Source organism: Seriola dumerili, unplaced genomic scaffold (genome assembly GCF_002260705.1).
Source record: "Seriola dumerili isolate Sdu_G_001 unplaced genomic scaffold, Sdu_1.0 BDQW01000409.1, whole genome shotgun sequence".
Classification (NCBI taxonomy): Eukaryota; Metazoa; Chordata; class Actinopteri; order Carangiformes; family Carangidae; genus Seriola; species Seriola dumerili.
Window position 1 is genome coordinate 2,369,495 of NW_019174664.1, and position 17,118 is coordinate 2,386,612.

Below are 17,118 nucleotides of genomic sequence, written 5' to 3' on the forward strand. Positions count from 1 at the left end.
GCTGACAAAAGGGTCTCTTGCGAGGCATCCTTAGTATTCACAGGCAATCGTAGCCATGCACAGCGCGCCTCTGTGCCCTGTGCCCTCAATCAGCCAAGTTCCTTGCATGCTCACCTCTTCCCTATGGGCAGCATTGGTATGTGCATGACAGAAAAGATAACGTCCTTCGCTTGCCAAAGAGAGTTCACACAGTCGCACACTGCTTAGCTGGCAATAACAAAAGCCACATCTAATGAAGCACGTAGAACTGCACATCTAATGATCTCTATGACTGTGATGAGGATGAAGCAGTTTAAGGTATCCACATTTTCTGTGCCATTTTAAACAATAGAGGCTCTGGAATTCAACATGTTTCAAGATAATGATGTCTTCACGGCATATTAGAGCGACTAAAATAAAACATGCATCCCCTCCTTCAGCTGGCTGGCTGCTGAGCCTCGGGGTAAAGACAGCGGTGACTCATGAACACTCTTCTCTAACAAAGACATGCACACTGTGCAAGTCACAGAGAGGCAGTGCATACAGTAAACACACACACACACTGGAGTGCAATGTTTTCATGCGCACAGTGTTTGTGTGTATGTGTCTGTGTCTGTGTTTGTGTTCGTGTGTGTGTGTGTGTGTGTGTGCGTGCGTGCGTGTGTGTGTGTGTGTGAGTTGTGTGCACCTAAATTGTTTGTGCTCCCTGACACACGGATGCCTTTTCAGGATTCTTGTGTGTGTGTTTGTGACGTTCGTTCCACCTGCTGTTATGTGTCCCCAGGTCCACAATTGACATTTTTAATAACACTGCGCAACTTTTGAAACCACTTTTCTCACCACTCCAGCCTATAAATCATTATCCTTCTCTGCAATTTGGTGCCCTCCAGTTCCCACCTGATCAGCCGCTATTACGCAGACAGAGAATGAGGCCATTGGGTAAAGATCTAATAAAGTTAATCAACCTAGGAAGCTATTACCTGAAGATAGGCTGTCTGGCTTCAAACAAATCTGCAAATTGTAACAAAACTCCAAATCAGCTACTCGTGTACGCCATAAAACGTGCTGTACAATTCCCTGTGTGCCTGTCAGTCATATGGTTCACTCTCTGAAATCCCACTGCACTGTGTTTGGCTTGTTCTCCTTTGAGAGTCTGAAAGGACGTTAACCCGAGAGTCACGCACAAGAATGCTCTGATGCTGACCTTTGAGGCCATCAGTTCCCCAAGGCAGCGGGGGTGCCATTCATCCAAGAGATCAATTTCAGAGCCCCGAAATCTGGGAATTCATACTGTTCATCGCTGGACAAGCAGGAAAATCCAAGAAATAATAATGTACAAGATCAAGTAATGCTTAGAAGAAGAGGGAGGTCATTTACAGGCCAACAGCATATTCTGTATATATAGTAGTATGGTTTAAATTTCAAAACAAATTCAACGTGAAGGCAGAAAAAATGACATTATTTTTGGTGGTGTCTCACTTTGTAAAGACACACTTCAAATATTGCTTCATTGTAAAAGTAACTTCAAAGTTGAGGGATAAAATAAATCACTTCAGTGGAGGCAACAGCAAAGCTACCTGCTGTTCGCTCAGAATGGCTAAAAGATGCGACGCCTGTGAAAGCTTTCCAGCAGACGTGGACAGAGCTGACCTCTCTGCAGGGAAATGGGAGGGCAAGTGTGCATGGCTGAGTGAAGACGTAGCGCTGGATATCCATCAGCGTTAGAGACGGGGAGCGAGAAAAAGACACTGGAGGGTAGAGATACAATCTTTTCTCAGCGCCTAACTGGGTTTAGTTGGTAATCTCACTGGGTTATTCTGTGAATTTCCCCAAATAACCTCTTATCAGAAGCATCTGCAGCACGTGTAGATTATGGGGGAAATTGACACGAGGTTTCCGTAAAGATTTGGTGCAGAGTGGTTTACTGGCTTTTTTAACCACACTAGTGGCATTTCTCCAGGGTTGGCAACGTTGGTTGGTTTTAAGGAAGTGTCTCAACAACTATGAAATTTTGTATGAAATATCCATGATCTCCTGACTTTTCCTCCAGTTCAGCCCTGAAGTTGACATTTGTGATCTTGAGTGAAATGTCTTGACACTTCTTGGATGGATAAGTCCAATACATTCATCATTCATGTTTCCCTGAGGATGAATTGTAATAATTGTAATAATTTCCGTTTAGAAATATTCATCTTGTCCTGTGGCAGCTTGTTTGAATACTGTCTTTATAATAAAAGAACAAGTTTTCAAAGCTGAGAAAGCTTTAGCAGGCACCTTGGCCTTTTACTGCAGCAGCAGTCACACAGTGGAATACATCACTCCTATTACTAATCAATGTTTTTAGTGTGAAGGCTACTGGATAAACAGGATGTGATCTGAATCTGAAGGCTTGAAAAAAGTGGTGATAGTTGGTAGATGCCTTTGAACAAGATGGATTGTGTATTAGACACATATTAAAATGTAAATTAGAGAGCAATCAATCCTGAGCGGGACATTCCAGCACTGCTGCTGTGAATTCTCACCTTCAGAAAATGGTTATCAGTGATGTTGCTGCAGCATTTCCACTGCATCCTTTTCAAAAGGAAAACATTTTTTTGGTCTAGTGTGATAAGGGATTGCTCATTCTTTTCTATCACGCTGCGTGGCATCATGTGCCACAACAACTGCTGCTGGCCACATAAGGAAAAAGATAAATGTAACAGATAAATTTAGCATGCCGGAAAGATCAGAATCAATGTGCAACGTGGAATTCAACTGTAGTTCCGGCATTTGTATGTAAGATGAAAAACGATGGCATGATATCCCGTGTGCAAGAGGCATGTGTGTACATGCAGGTGTGTGTTCCCCTGCTGCGCATTCATTATGGATACATGCACGCGTGTTTATGTGTGCGCATGGATGTGTATGTATGCACACAGGGGTAAATGTTGGTGTTGAAGCCAGAGGCATGCAGAGCTTCCTGTGTTAGGTTAATGCTCTCTTTGGTGCTTTCAGTGAAAACAATGGGCACAGCTCCATGTTTCTGAATTTCCCATCAGGGGGTGTGATGATGACAATGGCCACTGACAGATTAAACACATTCCCTGCTTTATTGCAGTTGGCAAAGAATTTAAAAGGAAAAGAAGAAAAAAAATGCAAGCAAGAATATACAATTTAATCTAATGACTAACAATCGTCCACATCTTATCAAAGGTACATGCGAAGAGAATGAAGGAGGGATGCATTTAAATTCAGAGAGAAGAAAGGAGAAAAGGGAATCTGTGAGCGTAAGATGCAGAGAGCCACAGCTGAGAGCAGGTAGAGCCAGGACGAGAAGGCAGGGTAATTAATCCACAGATAATGCGGACGGTTCACAGCCAGGTCACTCGCAGTGTAACACCACCATAATAGCTGCCCTTGACAAGCTCCATATCCAGAGACTACTGGAGATATATGTCTTAATGATAGTAATGATATTGGCAGTCATGAATCAATTAGACATGCTCAATATATTCAGCTGAGAGTCAAGAAATCTATTGTCAAGGAAGTGATACTTTAAAACAATCCACCTCCATATAATGCAACGGCGCACGCAGCACTTTTGAAGGAAAATCCAGCGTTTGCACAAACTCAAGCTACAAAATACTACAGGAATCTCTTTCTACTATCATGTTGTTTTCCCTGTTGCAAAAAAAAAAAACCCTGCCTACTGTCTTTTATGTGCAAAAGTTTATTGCTGTGGCTAAATCTGTCTTCATCTTCAGATACAGCGCTTAGCCACAGGCTTTTAGCCTTTTTAACTGTTGGACATCAAAGAATTTTGGAGAGTAAGAATCCTTTCCTTCCTTAAAAATAGACTCTGCCCTTGACTCTATATTGAGCACATTTTTAGAAGCAATTTCACTTGTTGCCGGAGTAAAAGGCGAGACAGCACTCTTGTATTCAGTCCCAGCTTTCTGTTATGACTACGTCAGATTTAAAAGGTGAGATGACTGGAGATTTTTTTTTTCTTTTTTTTTTTTTGGTCTAGCCTTGGTCATTTTTATTTTTAGAAAGAGAAAGCGTTCTTATTGTTTTGTGCAAATGAAATATGTTATTTCTGCATCTTGTAAAGTTCAGTCAGTAATTATGACTGTGAGTCTGGAAATGAACAACTCCTCAGAGAAGCATGACTTGAACAACGTGCCTGCTCTAATGGCAATAAAATGTCAGTGGATTCTGAAAATGAATAAAAATGGGCCTGGAAATGGTTTGGGTTTTGTTTTAAGGGCTGGAAAAAGTTCATTTAGAGGAGAGCTGACTAACTCAAATCTTTGGCAGAAGAAAGAAGGAAGCAAAGCACAAGAGCCAACAGTGGCAAGCAGTCAGTACACGATAAAGACGGGTTTTGCTCATTTCTAACAAGAGCTGAGTCCTTGTATTAAACACCATTACATGCATGAATGAGATGGTAACAGATGATGGGTTTTTCAATTCCACCTTGGGCGCATATTGACTGGCAGAAGGGAACAACAGAAATTTCTGTAGGGGAGATAAGCAGAGAGACACTTGATTGCAAAGACAGCTTCCCAATAGAAACAATTTGGGATACTTGAGGCAGTTTGACGTGCGCCTCTGAGACTGGAAACCAAGTCATTTGTGAAAACTTCTTTCTGTCTGCATGTAATCTTTCATGATCTTTATAGATAAAAAGGCAGATTGTGCACCTTCATTCTGGATTCATCATGTTGTGCAATTGTGTAAAAGTGAAAAGGGCTGAAAGGAAAGGATTTATGATTGTTCACGTTGCTTCTGGTGAGAAGAAAGATGGAGTAGTTATGAAGCTCCGTCTTCATTTCTTGATGCCTGCACAGCAACAACACACGTTCTGCTGAAACTCAGAAATCAATGACTCCCTCTGGAAAAACAGTACACATTGTAATTTTAACAGAAAGCACAGAAGCAGCCAAGTTGAGAATAAAGCTTTTAAAGTTTTCAGGGTGGCTGGCAGACTACATAATAGACACAAAGTTTGTATTCCTTCATTTATGCCTTTTTAGGCTGATTATTTTACTCAGATATGCAGGTACTGCACTCTGCCTTTGAATAATCTTGACAGAACACAAGGGGGAAATGCCAACAAGATGTTCATTCAGCTTTCAGGAGAATAAACTTTCATTTGATTCTTTTATTATTCTAAATCAATACATTAATGTATGATTGAACACAATTAAATATGAGATTTAAAGGTGGCTTAACCACTCTCTTCCTTCATGACTGGATTTATCTACTGCCTCAGTTAGTTATGTGGAATAAAACACTGAATTACCAAGATGTCAGTTCACCAAAACTGATATTTTTCAATTAGAAATAACATGTAACAGCTGTGGAAAAATTATAGCTAGCTTTCACTTGATATAGCCAGAGTGCAGTTACGGTGGTTTGGCCTGGTTTCTCATCCTGTTTTGTAGTTAGTGCAACTACTGAAGGCTGTTTTCACAGAAATTACACATTTCCATGGAATAATATATTTTTAAAATGGTGAAACAGATGTCAAAAAGTCACTCTTGACCAAATATGTAGTTGTTGCTTTTTGGCTTTATAGGACACATAGATTTAAAAGAGCCTTTAGAGTCTTAGTGGCTCAGTAGGTCTTTAAGAGTAGTCTTTCATTTTCTGAAATAATCACTGAATGTTAACCTTCAGACAGTGGCACTTTCCAGCTTCATGTTGCGCATGTTGCTTTGAAGTAGAAAACAAAACAGGGTCGGAGCATAAGTGCAGCAAATGAAGTAATGGTTAAACTACAACAACATCACATGAACACAGGGGCAGAACGAACCAGGCAAAGTGATATAAGATGTAGAGAAATAATCACTGTGATGGCACATCAGCTATGGGCCGGGGAGCTATTTTTATATGCATGTATGGATAAGAACCATATGTTTGAGGTGATGAGGACCCTGATAAAAAATTCAAGTCCTTTAGTTGGAGGTGAGATTATATGAAAAATTAATGAAGTTGGGTAACTCCAAATTTAGACTGTCAGAATTGGGGAAAACAAAAACACAGAGAGAATAAAGAGAGAATATATGAATCTCATCACCTGCTGTTAATCATTATACCAACATTTGGATAGCCTATGTCTTAAAGATGATGGGTCAAGTAAAATATTTGATTCATTGGAATTTACTTTATTATATAACCACAATATTGAAACTAAATATTATATCTAATTGATAAAAAAAAAAACATTGCCTTTTAACATTTAACTGTGGTGCCTTTTTCTGCTTTCTTGTTTAATATAGCACTTTAAGTTTCATTTCTTTTCTCACATAAAGTGCCACATAAATGCTGTCCAGCTGTCGTGGAATTTGTTGAAGTTCAAATTTATTTTTTCATAAATTTTCTTGTCCATGTTGTCTTAAAAGAAGAGCTTCATGGTTCATTTCTAATCTCAGACACTGACTGATATGATCAAAAGATTCAGAACGCAGACTACTGCTGTTCCTGAAGTCAAGAATGAACTTTGGGTGCATCCCGGTGGCCTTTAGGGTTTAAGGTGCTGACCATGCAATCGCAACGTCGCCAACTCAAGTACGGCTAAGGTCATCTGTGCACCCACCTATGAGTGTGAAGGGACGAGGCTGGAAAACATGATAGAATTTGATTTTTCACATTAGTTCGATTAGATTTATGAAAATTGACATTTCTAGGAATATTGTTTCTTAATTCTGTCACTGAATAGCATACAATACTGACATAAACACAAATACCTGTAAGTAACATACATGTGGGGTGGGTGGTTTTGGATGAATCTTATTTCTAAACTTTGGTTTGACACTCCGACATATCTATAACCCATTCTTATGTCTTATTTAACACTATGGTATCACAGTAAATAGTTGTGTAAATTATTTGCTTGTCCTTTTGACTTTATGAAACTTAGCCGTGAAGTGCAAAATACTTTGGATGCAAATGCTGATAGATGAATATTTAACATGGTTATTTATAAAACATTGCAATGCACAACACAGTGGAGCAGGTGAAGGAGAATCACTGTCAGTGTCCACAGAGCGCACAGCTGGCCGGTGGCAGGCTACCACGGGGCTGTAGACAGTTTATTCTGAACTAGGGCAGCTAACAATGTTATATGCGCTCAAAATGCTGACCCAGTGGCAGTGAGTGACAAATTTAGACTTTTCGCATTTAGACTTTTAGCTGATGACGTGACACACAGGCTGCTTGTATCGTGTCTGAACCTTGCATCGCAGTGTAGTGAAGCTAACTACTCTTCATCTGCTATCCCAGTGTGCCACATTGTGCCAACAGTAAATCAATCCCAGAGGGCGAAGAAATAATAATTCTTTCTTTCTTCCTGGTCATATACAAGGCCCACTAATCAAATTAGCCTTAATTAAATCTGATTCGATGTCATTCATTTGCTATGCGGGCAGGCGTTGCATTTCAACATCTCGGTGGAAGAGTGATCTAGAGGAAAGACAGTCATCGATTTTAAGTCAACCGGAAGTTTGTAGAAACGTGAAAATACATACAAGGCTTCGACATGTACAGCTGTGATTTGTGCAGCAGGTTAGTGAGAGATTAGATGTAAGCTTTGCTTTGTTTTTTCAGATACTGTGGTGTACTACATCTGTATAAGCCCGCAGGCCCATGGGAGCCCCTGCTGGCCAACACAACCACTGTTTGAAACAAGCAGATTCAAGAAGCTCTCCCTGAGGCCAAGGAAAATGGATATTGATCTGGAGCCATGACTAAATGGATTAAATTACAGAGTAGTGTTGGTAGCAGGGCAGCAGAGAGAACGAGACAAGAGGGAGGAGGAGGAGGAGAGGAGGTGGAACTGAAATGGAGGGAGAAACAAAAGGGAGGAGGAAAAGCAGACACAGGAGGTATTGAAAGTCTACCAAAATCTTTCCCCTGCAAACCGCTTTCTTTCTCTGTGATTCTTCCGATCAATAGCCCACCCAGCAGCCCTGTGCAGTCATCCCCTGCATGCCATACTCCCAAGCATCATCCTGGTCTTCATGCAGTTATGAGCCAACTGGCTTTAGAGAAATCGGCAGTCAGGGGATTATCATTTTTCATTCAACCAAGGCTGTTGAGTGGTAAGAATGCCAACTGCATGCTGGGAGCAAAAAGAAGATGCATCATCATGAATACAGAATCCAAAACAATCCTTCAGAGGGTGTAAATCAGGACGCATCTGGCCGGCTGTCAATCGCAGTCAAACCTGTTTGGTATAAACAATTAATCAATCTGCAATCCTCCTGAAGCCTCTCCCCTCCCTGGCCTTGTTGATGGGTCTGGGGGCTGCAGAGAAGAGCTTTCTGAGTGCTTCTCCTGTGAGCCCTGAGAGTTGGTATTCGGGACATTAATGCGTTCACGTGTATGACAGGAATATCAAAGAGGTGAGTTTGAGCTGCACTGTAAAAATGAAAAAGTCAAGTCAATTTCAACAACAATCTTCAATAATAATTTTCAGTTATGCAATTTAACCTGGTTTCTTAAAGCAGCTTTATTAAAGACTCTGGTACTAACGATGAATCACATGACTAAGAGGGGTCGCACGTGGAGGTGGACCCACAGAGATCACAACCTGACTATACAGTTCTCTTCAGCTCTGCAGAGCTTTACGGTGACTTTTAAGCTCTTTGTTTTGGTTTCCTGGCCTGTAACTTTACTGTTTGGTTCACTCTCACTGCTCTCATCAGTGTCGCTAACAACAAAGCTCTGAGCGAATAGCTGTTTCGCAGCTAAAGAGCCAGACATTTCCCTCAGGAGTTGGTGGAGATCAAAAACAGAGCTTAAAGAGAGTGAATATTGGATTTTCGCTCACTCTGTGAACAGAAATGTGACTCTGAATAAATGCTAATGTTGCTCAGTATCAACTTAAAAGGTAATAATGTGTCAATATTTGACTCACAGCTTGTTTCTGCTGCCCCCAAGTGGCCAAAAAGCTGCACGTTTTGGCTGCAAGTTGGTATACTTTTGAATTTTCTGTTCTCTTTCTTCAAGAGTAACTTATGCAGTTACAGCCAACTTGAATTTTCACCTATGTTAAGTTGCTCAAAGTTACCAAAATCTGTAATTTTTAGCTTTATTTTTTTAGTTTTTGGCTTTATTATCAATCATGTCAGTAAAACAGTGACAGTCGGATTCCTAATGAGATTCCTCATCGTCAGATATTCTCCTGCAGAAGATCGTCTGGGATTACATGAAGACCTGACCTGACTTTAAACTGACAGACCCATTCAATTACAATGGTGCAAAGGTAATAGAAAATAACTGATTCAACAGAACGGATTTTGAAGAGGGCTCTGGTATAAAGCAAACACTAAGTGAACTCCAAAAACATTTTACAAATGAAAAACACAAGTTAACAACTCTTACTAACTTTGAAATCCCAGCTAAAGAGAGCAAGTTATCAGGTCTCACTCACGTCTGTTGAAACAAGAGACTAACTTAGTCTGTGGGCTCTTCATTTTTTCTTGAAAGATTTTATAAGCTAGCAACCGTTATTTATACCAAAAATGTTTAAGTTAGTGTTTTTGTAGTACATAGTGATACCAACATCATGAGTAGGCTGTTTATCCCACAAAGGTAACTTCTCCTGCCATTGTTGAAAATGTCTGTGAACAATTGGTTTTTCAAGACCTAATTTCACTCATCTAATATTCAAAGTATCAGCCCAAACCCTGTAGTGTCTGTTGATAAGATTCATTATCACACACTGTATTTCTCATGATCAAGGCCCATTTCCTCAACTCCTGAGCTCTAATCATAAACACTTTTCCCCACTCCACTTCATTCCCTCCAGGGCAACCCTCCACTTCATGGCTAGATTGAATATTCATAAAGACTTCTGATTTCAGATGACACACGAGTATCCGCCTATGCTCGACATATGCATAAAATGTGCATTAACATGGTTTTATTCCTGTCTCACTGATGTGGAGAGCGGATGTTTATAGGACATTTAATGGAATCCATCCCTCAGAGTGGCCATCAGATTGCCTGTAATCTACCAAAGACTCTTTGAAGATCACAATTTACAACATGCATGACTGACAGCTACCAAAAGTTATCTGATGTGGTGCACAGCACTGTAACAGTTTGGATTGTCTTTGCTTTCCCTCCGGTCTACAACTATATAAATTGGCAAACACAGCGTGAAGCATATGGCTATTGCCCCCAACAAATTTGTTTCTTTTTTATATGTGGCCTAGAAATTTCCTAAACCATAAAGCCACAGAAATGTCCTCTGGGAGTGTGAGATACAAAGAAATTTGACAGTCCATGGAAGCACATAATCAGTCATTGCACATCATTCCAGTGTCTTGGTTCTAATTGCAAAGCATCACAACTCTCTAGCTCCATCTGTTGAGACATTTTTAATAATCATAGGCCCACGTTTGTGATTATGGACACAGAAGTTAAAATCCAGCAAAGGGAAAACACTGAATTATTGCGAGGCATTGTCGACACAAATGTCAGCTGAGATAATGATTCACTGGCAGCCACAGATTCTTATGTAACAGCTGTAATTCTTCAAACATGCTTGACTGAATAAACTAATGAGGGCTGGGTCAACTTTCTCATATGTCTAGTGATTTTAAAAATCCATCTGTTTTCCGTATCTGCTTGTAATATGCAGGGTCTCGGGATGCACCGGGCAGAACAAACGGTACACCCTGTACAGGTCACCAGTCTATCACAGGGCTAACACACTTGACAGACACATTCACACCTTCAGGCACAGAGAACATGTCAGATCCACTCAGGAAAAGCCCAGGTGGCTGGGCTGGGTTCAAACCTTTTTACTGTACAGTCAGTGCTAACCTTAAAGCACTGAACTGACGTTTCTTTATTACTAACTCCGATTGTCAGGCGAGAATAATGGACCTAATATTTTCAGAATGTTAATGTTTGTATAAAATGACAAAAGCAGGATGTATCAGTAGATATAACGCTAATGATGTTGACATTTATGAATTACACTGAAATCCAGAGCTTGCACAGTCTCCAGAGTCAGGAAGCGGGCAGGCAAAATCACTGCAGACCCCTCACACCCTGGACTCAACCGACTCCCACGCCTGCCCTCTGGTAAGTGCTACTGAGCACAGTATGCCAAAACAGCCAGACACAACAACAGTTTCTTCCCACAGCCACATCACTCTGATGAACAGTTAATCAGTCGTGTAATATGAGAAACAATCCCTGTGCAACAACCCTGTAATACTTCACAAATCAACTGTACCTACAAACTATATTCATTTAAAAGACACTTTGTACAATAACACATATCATCCATCACTTGTCAAATATAAATACAAGTAGGCCGCAAATACTACATACACACGTGTACTTGGCCATACTGTACATAACTACCTACTATATGTATATAAATGAATGGAAAAGAAACAGCCCAAACTGCAGGATGTACTGGAAAACAGTGGGATTATCTCTATTCATGGCTGTTTTAAGGACCGTTACACCAAGGACTGCTGGTTAGCAAATGTCATAAACTGTATTTCCGGAGTTTGTGCAGGATTCATAAAGTTAAATTCAAGACTTTTTTAAACCTTTTTAATACTGCAGGGAACACAACTTAACACCTAAAAAAACACCAAAAAAAGAAAGGCCTGTAAAAGGATATGGGCTAGAACTTATTGAATTATTTTTTTCTTTTTTAGTTCTGTAATGATATAGTTAAGGTAATTAATCCAACTTGCACCTGGAGCAACAGCAAAAGGATAGATGAATGCCCATGAGATGAGCCTTCTAGCTACTGCAGCAGCGACAGTGTTTGATGGTGCTGACTGGACCTGAACATCCTCCTGCAGCACAATCCACCGTCACGACACGAAGGTAAAAACATTCAAGACCATTTTTTTTGTTCAATTTAAAGACTTTTCAACCTTCTTGAGGCCTTTTTGGAGAAAACCATTTCATTCTTTTTAAAACTTTGCAAGACCGACAGAAACCCTGATTTCCCCCATCATGAAAAAACAAACTGAAGTAGAAAAATTGTAACATGGCCTATTCAAAACGTTGAGCTGAATTCTCCTCAATGGTTTTGGCTTTAAGACCCTACAAGTTACCCACAGTGCACCAACACAGGTGTTTTCACTTACTGCAATCAGCCAGAAGAACTGAAAACACCTGTGATTGAAGAGCCAATTAAAAAAAAAAACAAGCTTTGCTGATATGGACAACAATTTAAAAGAAGCAGGTTTGAAATCATTGTTTTATTTCTCAAAGCAATGCAACGAAATACAACAAAAACATGTAAAACCTAAACCAAATATCGTAACAAATTTAAAAAAAAGAGAAGAAAAAAAGAAACGCTCTTTAAATCAGTGTGTTGAAGAGTATGTCAGAGTGAGGCGAGATATTTCAGTCTTTTCAGAGGCTGGTTAATTAAAAAACGTCTTAAAAATGGGGATCTGAAATGAATTCTAATGGGAGATGAATAGAAATAAATACCAAGATTCAAGTGGAATATAAAAGTAATTATACAAAAAAATCACATAATTACTTCAGGGACTTCGGGTTCGGGGCTGAAGAGATTGGACATTTGAGAATTTAAAAAAGTCATATTAATAAACCCAAGTGTTAAACCAAGTGTCCTCACTAGACCATGTCTGTTCATGGCAACAAAGAACGGAGAAAATCCACTCGTTCTTATCTGTCTGGACGCATCATGCCCGGCCTGACTGGCATCATCATCGGTCGAGGGTGACGCATCATGTGTGGTGGTCCTGGCATCATCTGCATGGGTCCTCCCATTGGCGGCCTCATGCCTCCTAAAAGTGACAGTTGAAGGAATACGATTTACGAAGAGTCGCATCAAAGCATTTAAAACTTCAGATCTCATTAAGAAACCTGGTTAAGATCAGAAAATAATGAAAAATGTCTGTTATAATTTCAAACTGCTACTGGTGACCTATTTGTTTGTTTTATTCCACCAACAGTCCAAAACCACTGAATATTTGGAATTTCTATGATTAATTGATTATTAAAACAGTTGCCAATTCATTTTCTGTTCATTGACTAATGGAATAATTGACTAATAATTGCAGCTGTATTGCAGGGCATCAAAGATCAGGCTTGTCTGAAATATCTTCAACTCCCCAAAAACACTCCTGTCCCTGGGAGCACCTTTGAATGTTACGTTACACAAATTAGAAATAAGTGAAGCTTTGCCAAAGACACATCATGCGTCTTACCTGGTCCACCAGGCATCATCCCATGTGGTGGAGGTCCCATCATGGGCATCATAGGAGGACCTCCCATGGGGGGTGTTGGTAGCATGCCTGGGCGAGGAGGCCCTCCTGTTTTACAAAAATGAAAACATTTAGATGTGAAGACAACATACTATGCGAGTTAGACCGGATTCACATGCATCACAGTGGATTATGTTTTATTGGAAGGGCTTAATTTGCACTGACTTGTAACAAAGCAGAAAACACACACCTAGGTAAATGTGTTATATAAACATTTTTAAATTAATCTGTTAAAACTGGGTTAGAATATGTTTTCAACGTTGTCAATTTTTTTTAGTAGATTATAACCTTTATTTGCCATCTGATGACTATATTTTCAATATAACTGGTTTCAGCCTGGGATGCTCATTTTGAATTTTGCTCTAACCGATAGCCGACACTTGTTAACCGACCATTAACTGGAACCAAAGTAATCCTCTCCTGTGTAGGGAAAATATTAAATAACTCATTAAAACAAATAGCAAATAGTACCCACACTTTCTAATGTATAAACAGATTAACAAAACAAAATCGCACTTTGAGTCCTCCAGCGTTGAGGGCATTGTAATGAAAACCTCCTCCTCCTCTGCTCTCAGCCGACTGATGATCAGGAATAGCCAATAAATTAACAAAATGGAAACCTGCAGTTGCATTTTTCACACCTCATAATAAAATAAAACAGACTTGGCCTACCTCAGTCCTCAGCACAGCGGAGAGCTTGTCTACCGGTCTTTATTCAGAAATAGCAAAATGGCACCGTGCTATGAGGTTAGTCTGGTGCACAGTCTGTTAACTGTGAGACTCTCCGCAGAGAATACCTGCTCACACGGTACTGTTTTTTTTTTTTGCATTCAGTGGACACCCTGAATGTAACTTAAATGTTTGTCACCAGTCGTCGCCAGAATTCGACAATGAAGTTGGTCGGTAAAATGTTATAACAAAGAGGAGTGGAAAAAGAAATAGAGCCATGTTACTATTACGTCCAGTGGTATAGTAGTAGTTTTTATCTATTAAAATATTTGAGTACGAATTTAACTATAAAAAGCCGGTATCCATGTCATAGTAAATTAAATTATTGCAGAGCTGAAAGACATTGAATGGACTCACCTGGAGGAGGGCCACCAGGGAACGGCGTGGGAGGGATCTTTCCCTGTTGAAAGGCAGCCGCTGTTGAGAGAAAAGACAAAACATTCAACAAAAACAACCAGACAGAGATATTTCATGTACAGTATCAATCATGTGCAGCATACAATCTTTTCATTGCATTTGTGCTTTTAAAGATTTAATTTAAGCCTGTTACATGCTTTACGTATTGAATGCTAACAACACAAAGTGCAAGAGGAGCCTTTTTGCTGCAAAGGAGTTTAGTCTATAAAACAACATTATTACTCCACACTGGACAATACTATGCTCTAGCATCACACTGGCTTTGCATCTCTTATGTGGATTAGTGGTTTGTAATCTCAGAGGGGGCCCAAGTATGGTGTACATAGTACATTATTTAGGTAGACAGCTTGGAAAGCCAACACAAGCACATAAGCATGTCTTGTGTGGGCTATGTACCAGGCTTTACTCTAACGTGAAATTCATTGTCTACATCTAACCAGGGCACTAAATATGGAAAAGAAAAGCATGCTGTACCCACATTAGGAGTGTGAACAGTTGACTGCACAACCACATAAATCATCAGTAATATATGTTACTGCCACTAGAGGTCGCTTTCATATTTAAGTTAAACTTACAGCACATGAGTATCCCAAAGGGTTGACTCAGTTAAGCCTCACATTTTGAAGACCCTTAACAGAGTGTCCTCCATCACTATGTATTTCACACTGAGCAAAATGTCTATGAAAACTCTCAGCCACCCAGGTTATAGTACAGTTAGAATATTTAGAACTTCAGCTGTCCTGCAGAAGAGACATCTTTTGGATGCGTGGCAGTGTCCTAAAGATATGAACAGCAGGTTTATGCCAAGTTTGCTTACTCGTTTTATCGATCAGGCTCTGAGCCTGCTCCTCCATCCATTTCTGGTAATAATCCTTCACATTTTCTTTGTGTTTCCTGCCACTGCAGTGGGTCTTCCTCACCGATGGCTAGAAGGGAAAGAGAATAAAGTTATGGATATTTAACAGGGGCAGAACAAACCAGAGATTCTTTCATGCTTGTCAACAATTTGATTTGGGACAGACAAACACAACTTACCGAATCATGTGTAAGGTAGGTGTCACAGTAGTCACAGTAAAACCTGCGGAATGAAAAAAAAAAAATTCAGATCTGTGGAAAAGAAAGCTCTGGGAAATTGACCTGTGTGTCATCACTTACTCATTTTATATTTATATTATTTAGGTCAGAGTGACCTTGACCTGAATGAGTTCATCCTTGAGTCCAAGGGATCATTTGTGCCAAATTTTAAGAAATTCCAGCAAGGCATTCCTCAGCTATAAGTGTTCACTTGCGCTGTACTTACAATCTGAAAACATATTTCCTCCGGCCACAGCTGTAGAATGACTAATAGTTGAATCTCTTTTCAGAATAATGGAAAGTTTTTTTGTTTGTTTTTTCATCTTTATTTAATCAGGTTGATTTCACTGAAAATTAGATCTCTATTTCATGAGAAACCTGAGAACAAGAACGTTTTGACTGACAAACACATAATCAGCAAATAGAAATGACAAAGACCCAATAAAAACAACAGCTTATAAAGTTTTTCAATCTCTAAAGTATGAAAAAATAAACTAAAACGGTATAAAACTAATGCAGTGCAATACAACAGTCCTGCAATAGATCCTGTCTTTACAGTGGTTATAATAATCAGTTTTTGTTGAAACTGTAGAGAGGTGTTGATTCAGCTTTATAATTTTGAAGGATGCAGTTTGTGGTGCTGCTGAATAGCTTTTTGTTATACAGACAGGTGTTTCTACTATTTTGTCCACCCCACTTATATCAGTGAGGGTAGACAACATAATAGAAACATCTGTACATCGCGATAGTTCACCAGACCACAAACTACAGCCTCCATAACGACCATAATTTTGAATCAACAGCTCTTTAACACAGTTTCAACACAAACTGAACATTACAACCTTCATAAGATTTTTTTTAAGATTCGTAGGATTTATTGCAGAGCTGTTGCATCAGACTGCATTAGTTTAGCAAAGTGTACCTAATAAACTGCCAACTGAATGTAATTGCTGAATTACAACTGAGAAAACTATCTGAAGAAAGACGAGTGATACTGTCGCAAACTCGCTAAGCAACATGCGAGTAAAGGACTCTTGATTTGTGGTTGTTTAGTCAACTACATTAATGTTGTACAACGTTAAGTTAGCGTAGTAAGTAATAGCCGGAAGTAATTTCGACGTGATAATATCGTAATGAAAAGATTTCATAATACGGCGTTTAGATTGTTCTTTTGCCGGTTAATCTGGTAAATCGAGGTTAACTCCAGCACATAGACAGAGCCCAAACAAAGATCGCGGCGTTCATCTGGAAACAAACCTGTCTGTACCGTTAGTTTTTCATTTTTTATTTGGCACTATTCTATCCTCAATACAAATATTAACATTTATTAAGTTTGTTGAAAAATTGAAATCAGAGAATGGGCGTTAAAACGAAAGAATATGTTAACTTACTTAGGCATGTTTCGTTGCAGTCCCCGTCGAGAGCGCGGCTCCGGTGTTACCAACAAATGTTCCTAGCAGATATGAGAATTACCTAACGTTAGTTCCGCCTTGAAGTCATGTAACTAATAACTGTTAAAAAACAACGTTTGTTTTCTTTAGCATAGGCGATAAGTGATTCAGAAATAAGCCACCACACCAAAAGATGTTTGCAAATAGAATATTTTACGTTATATTTTGTCCATTTCCAGATTCTCAAGGGAAAGCACAAT

General features: G+C 39.5%; 1 protein-coding gene across 1 annotated transcript; it reads right to left on the reverse strand.

Annotated features, from left to right (window-relative positions):
- Window positions 1-12,231: 12,231 nt before the first annotated feature.
- Window positions 12,232-16,910, reverse strand: snrpc (small nuclear ribonucleoprotein polypeptide C). The gene is made up of 6 exons (XM_022761459.1): window positions 16,859-16,910; window positions 15,429-15,471; window positions 15,211-15,319; window positions 14,334-14,393; window positions 13,191-13,295; window positions 12,232-12,767 (listed from the first exon to the last, which is right to left on the reverse strand). Exons 1-6 carry the CDS (start codon window positions 16,864-16,866, stop codon window positions 12,646-12,648), a joined length of 447 nt encoding a protein of 148 aa, XP_022617180.1. The 5' UTR covers window positions 16,867-16,910; the 3' UTR covers window positions 12,232-12,645.
- Window positions 16,911-17,118: the final 208 nt, after the last annotated feature.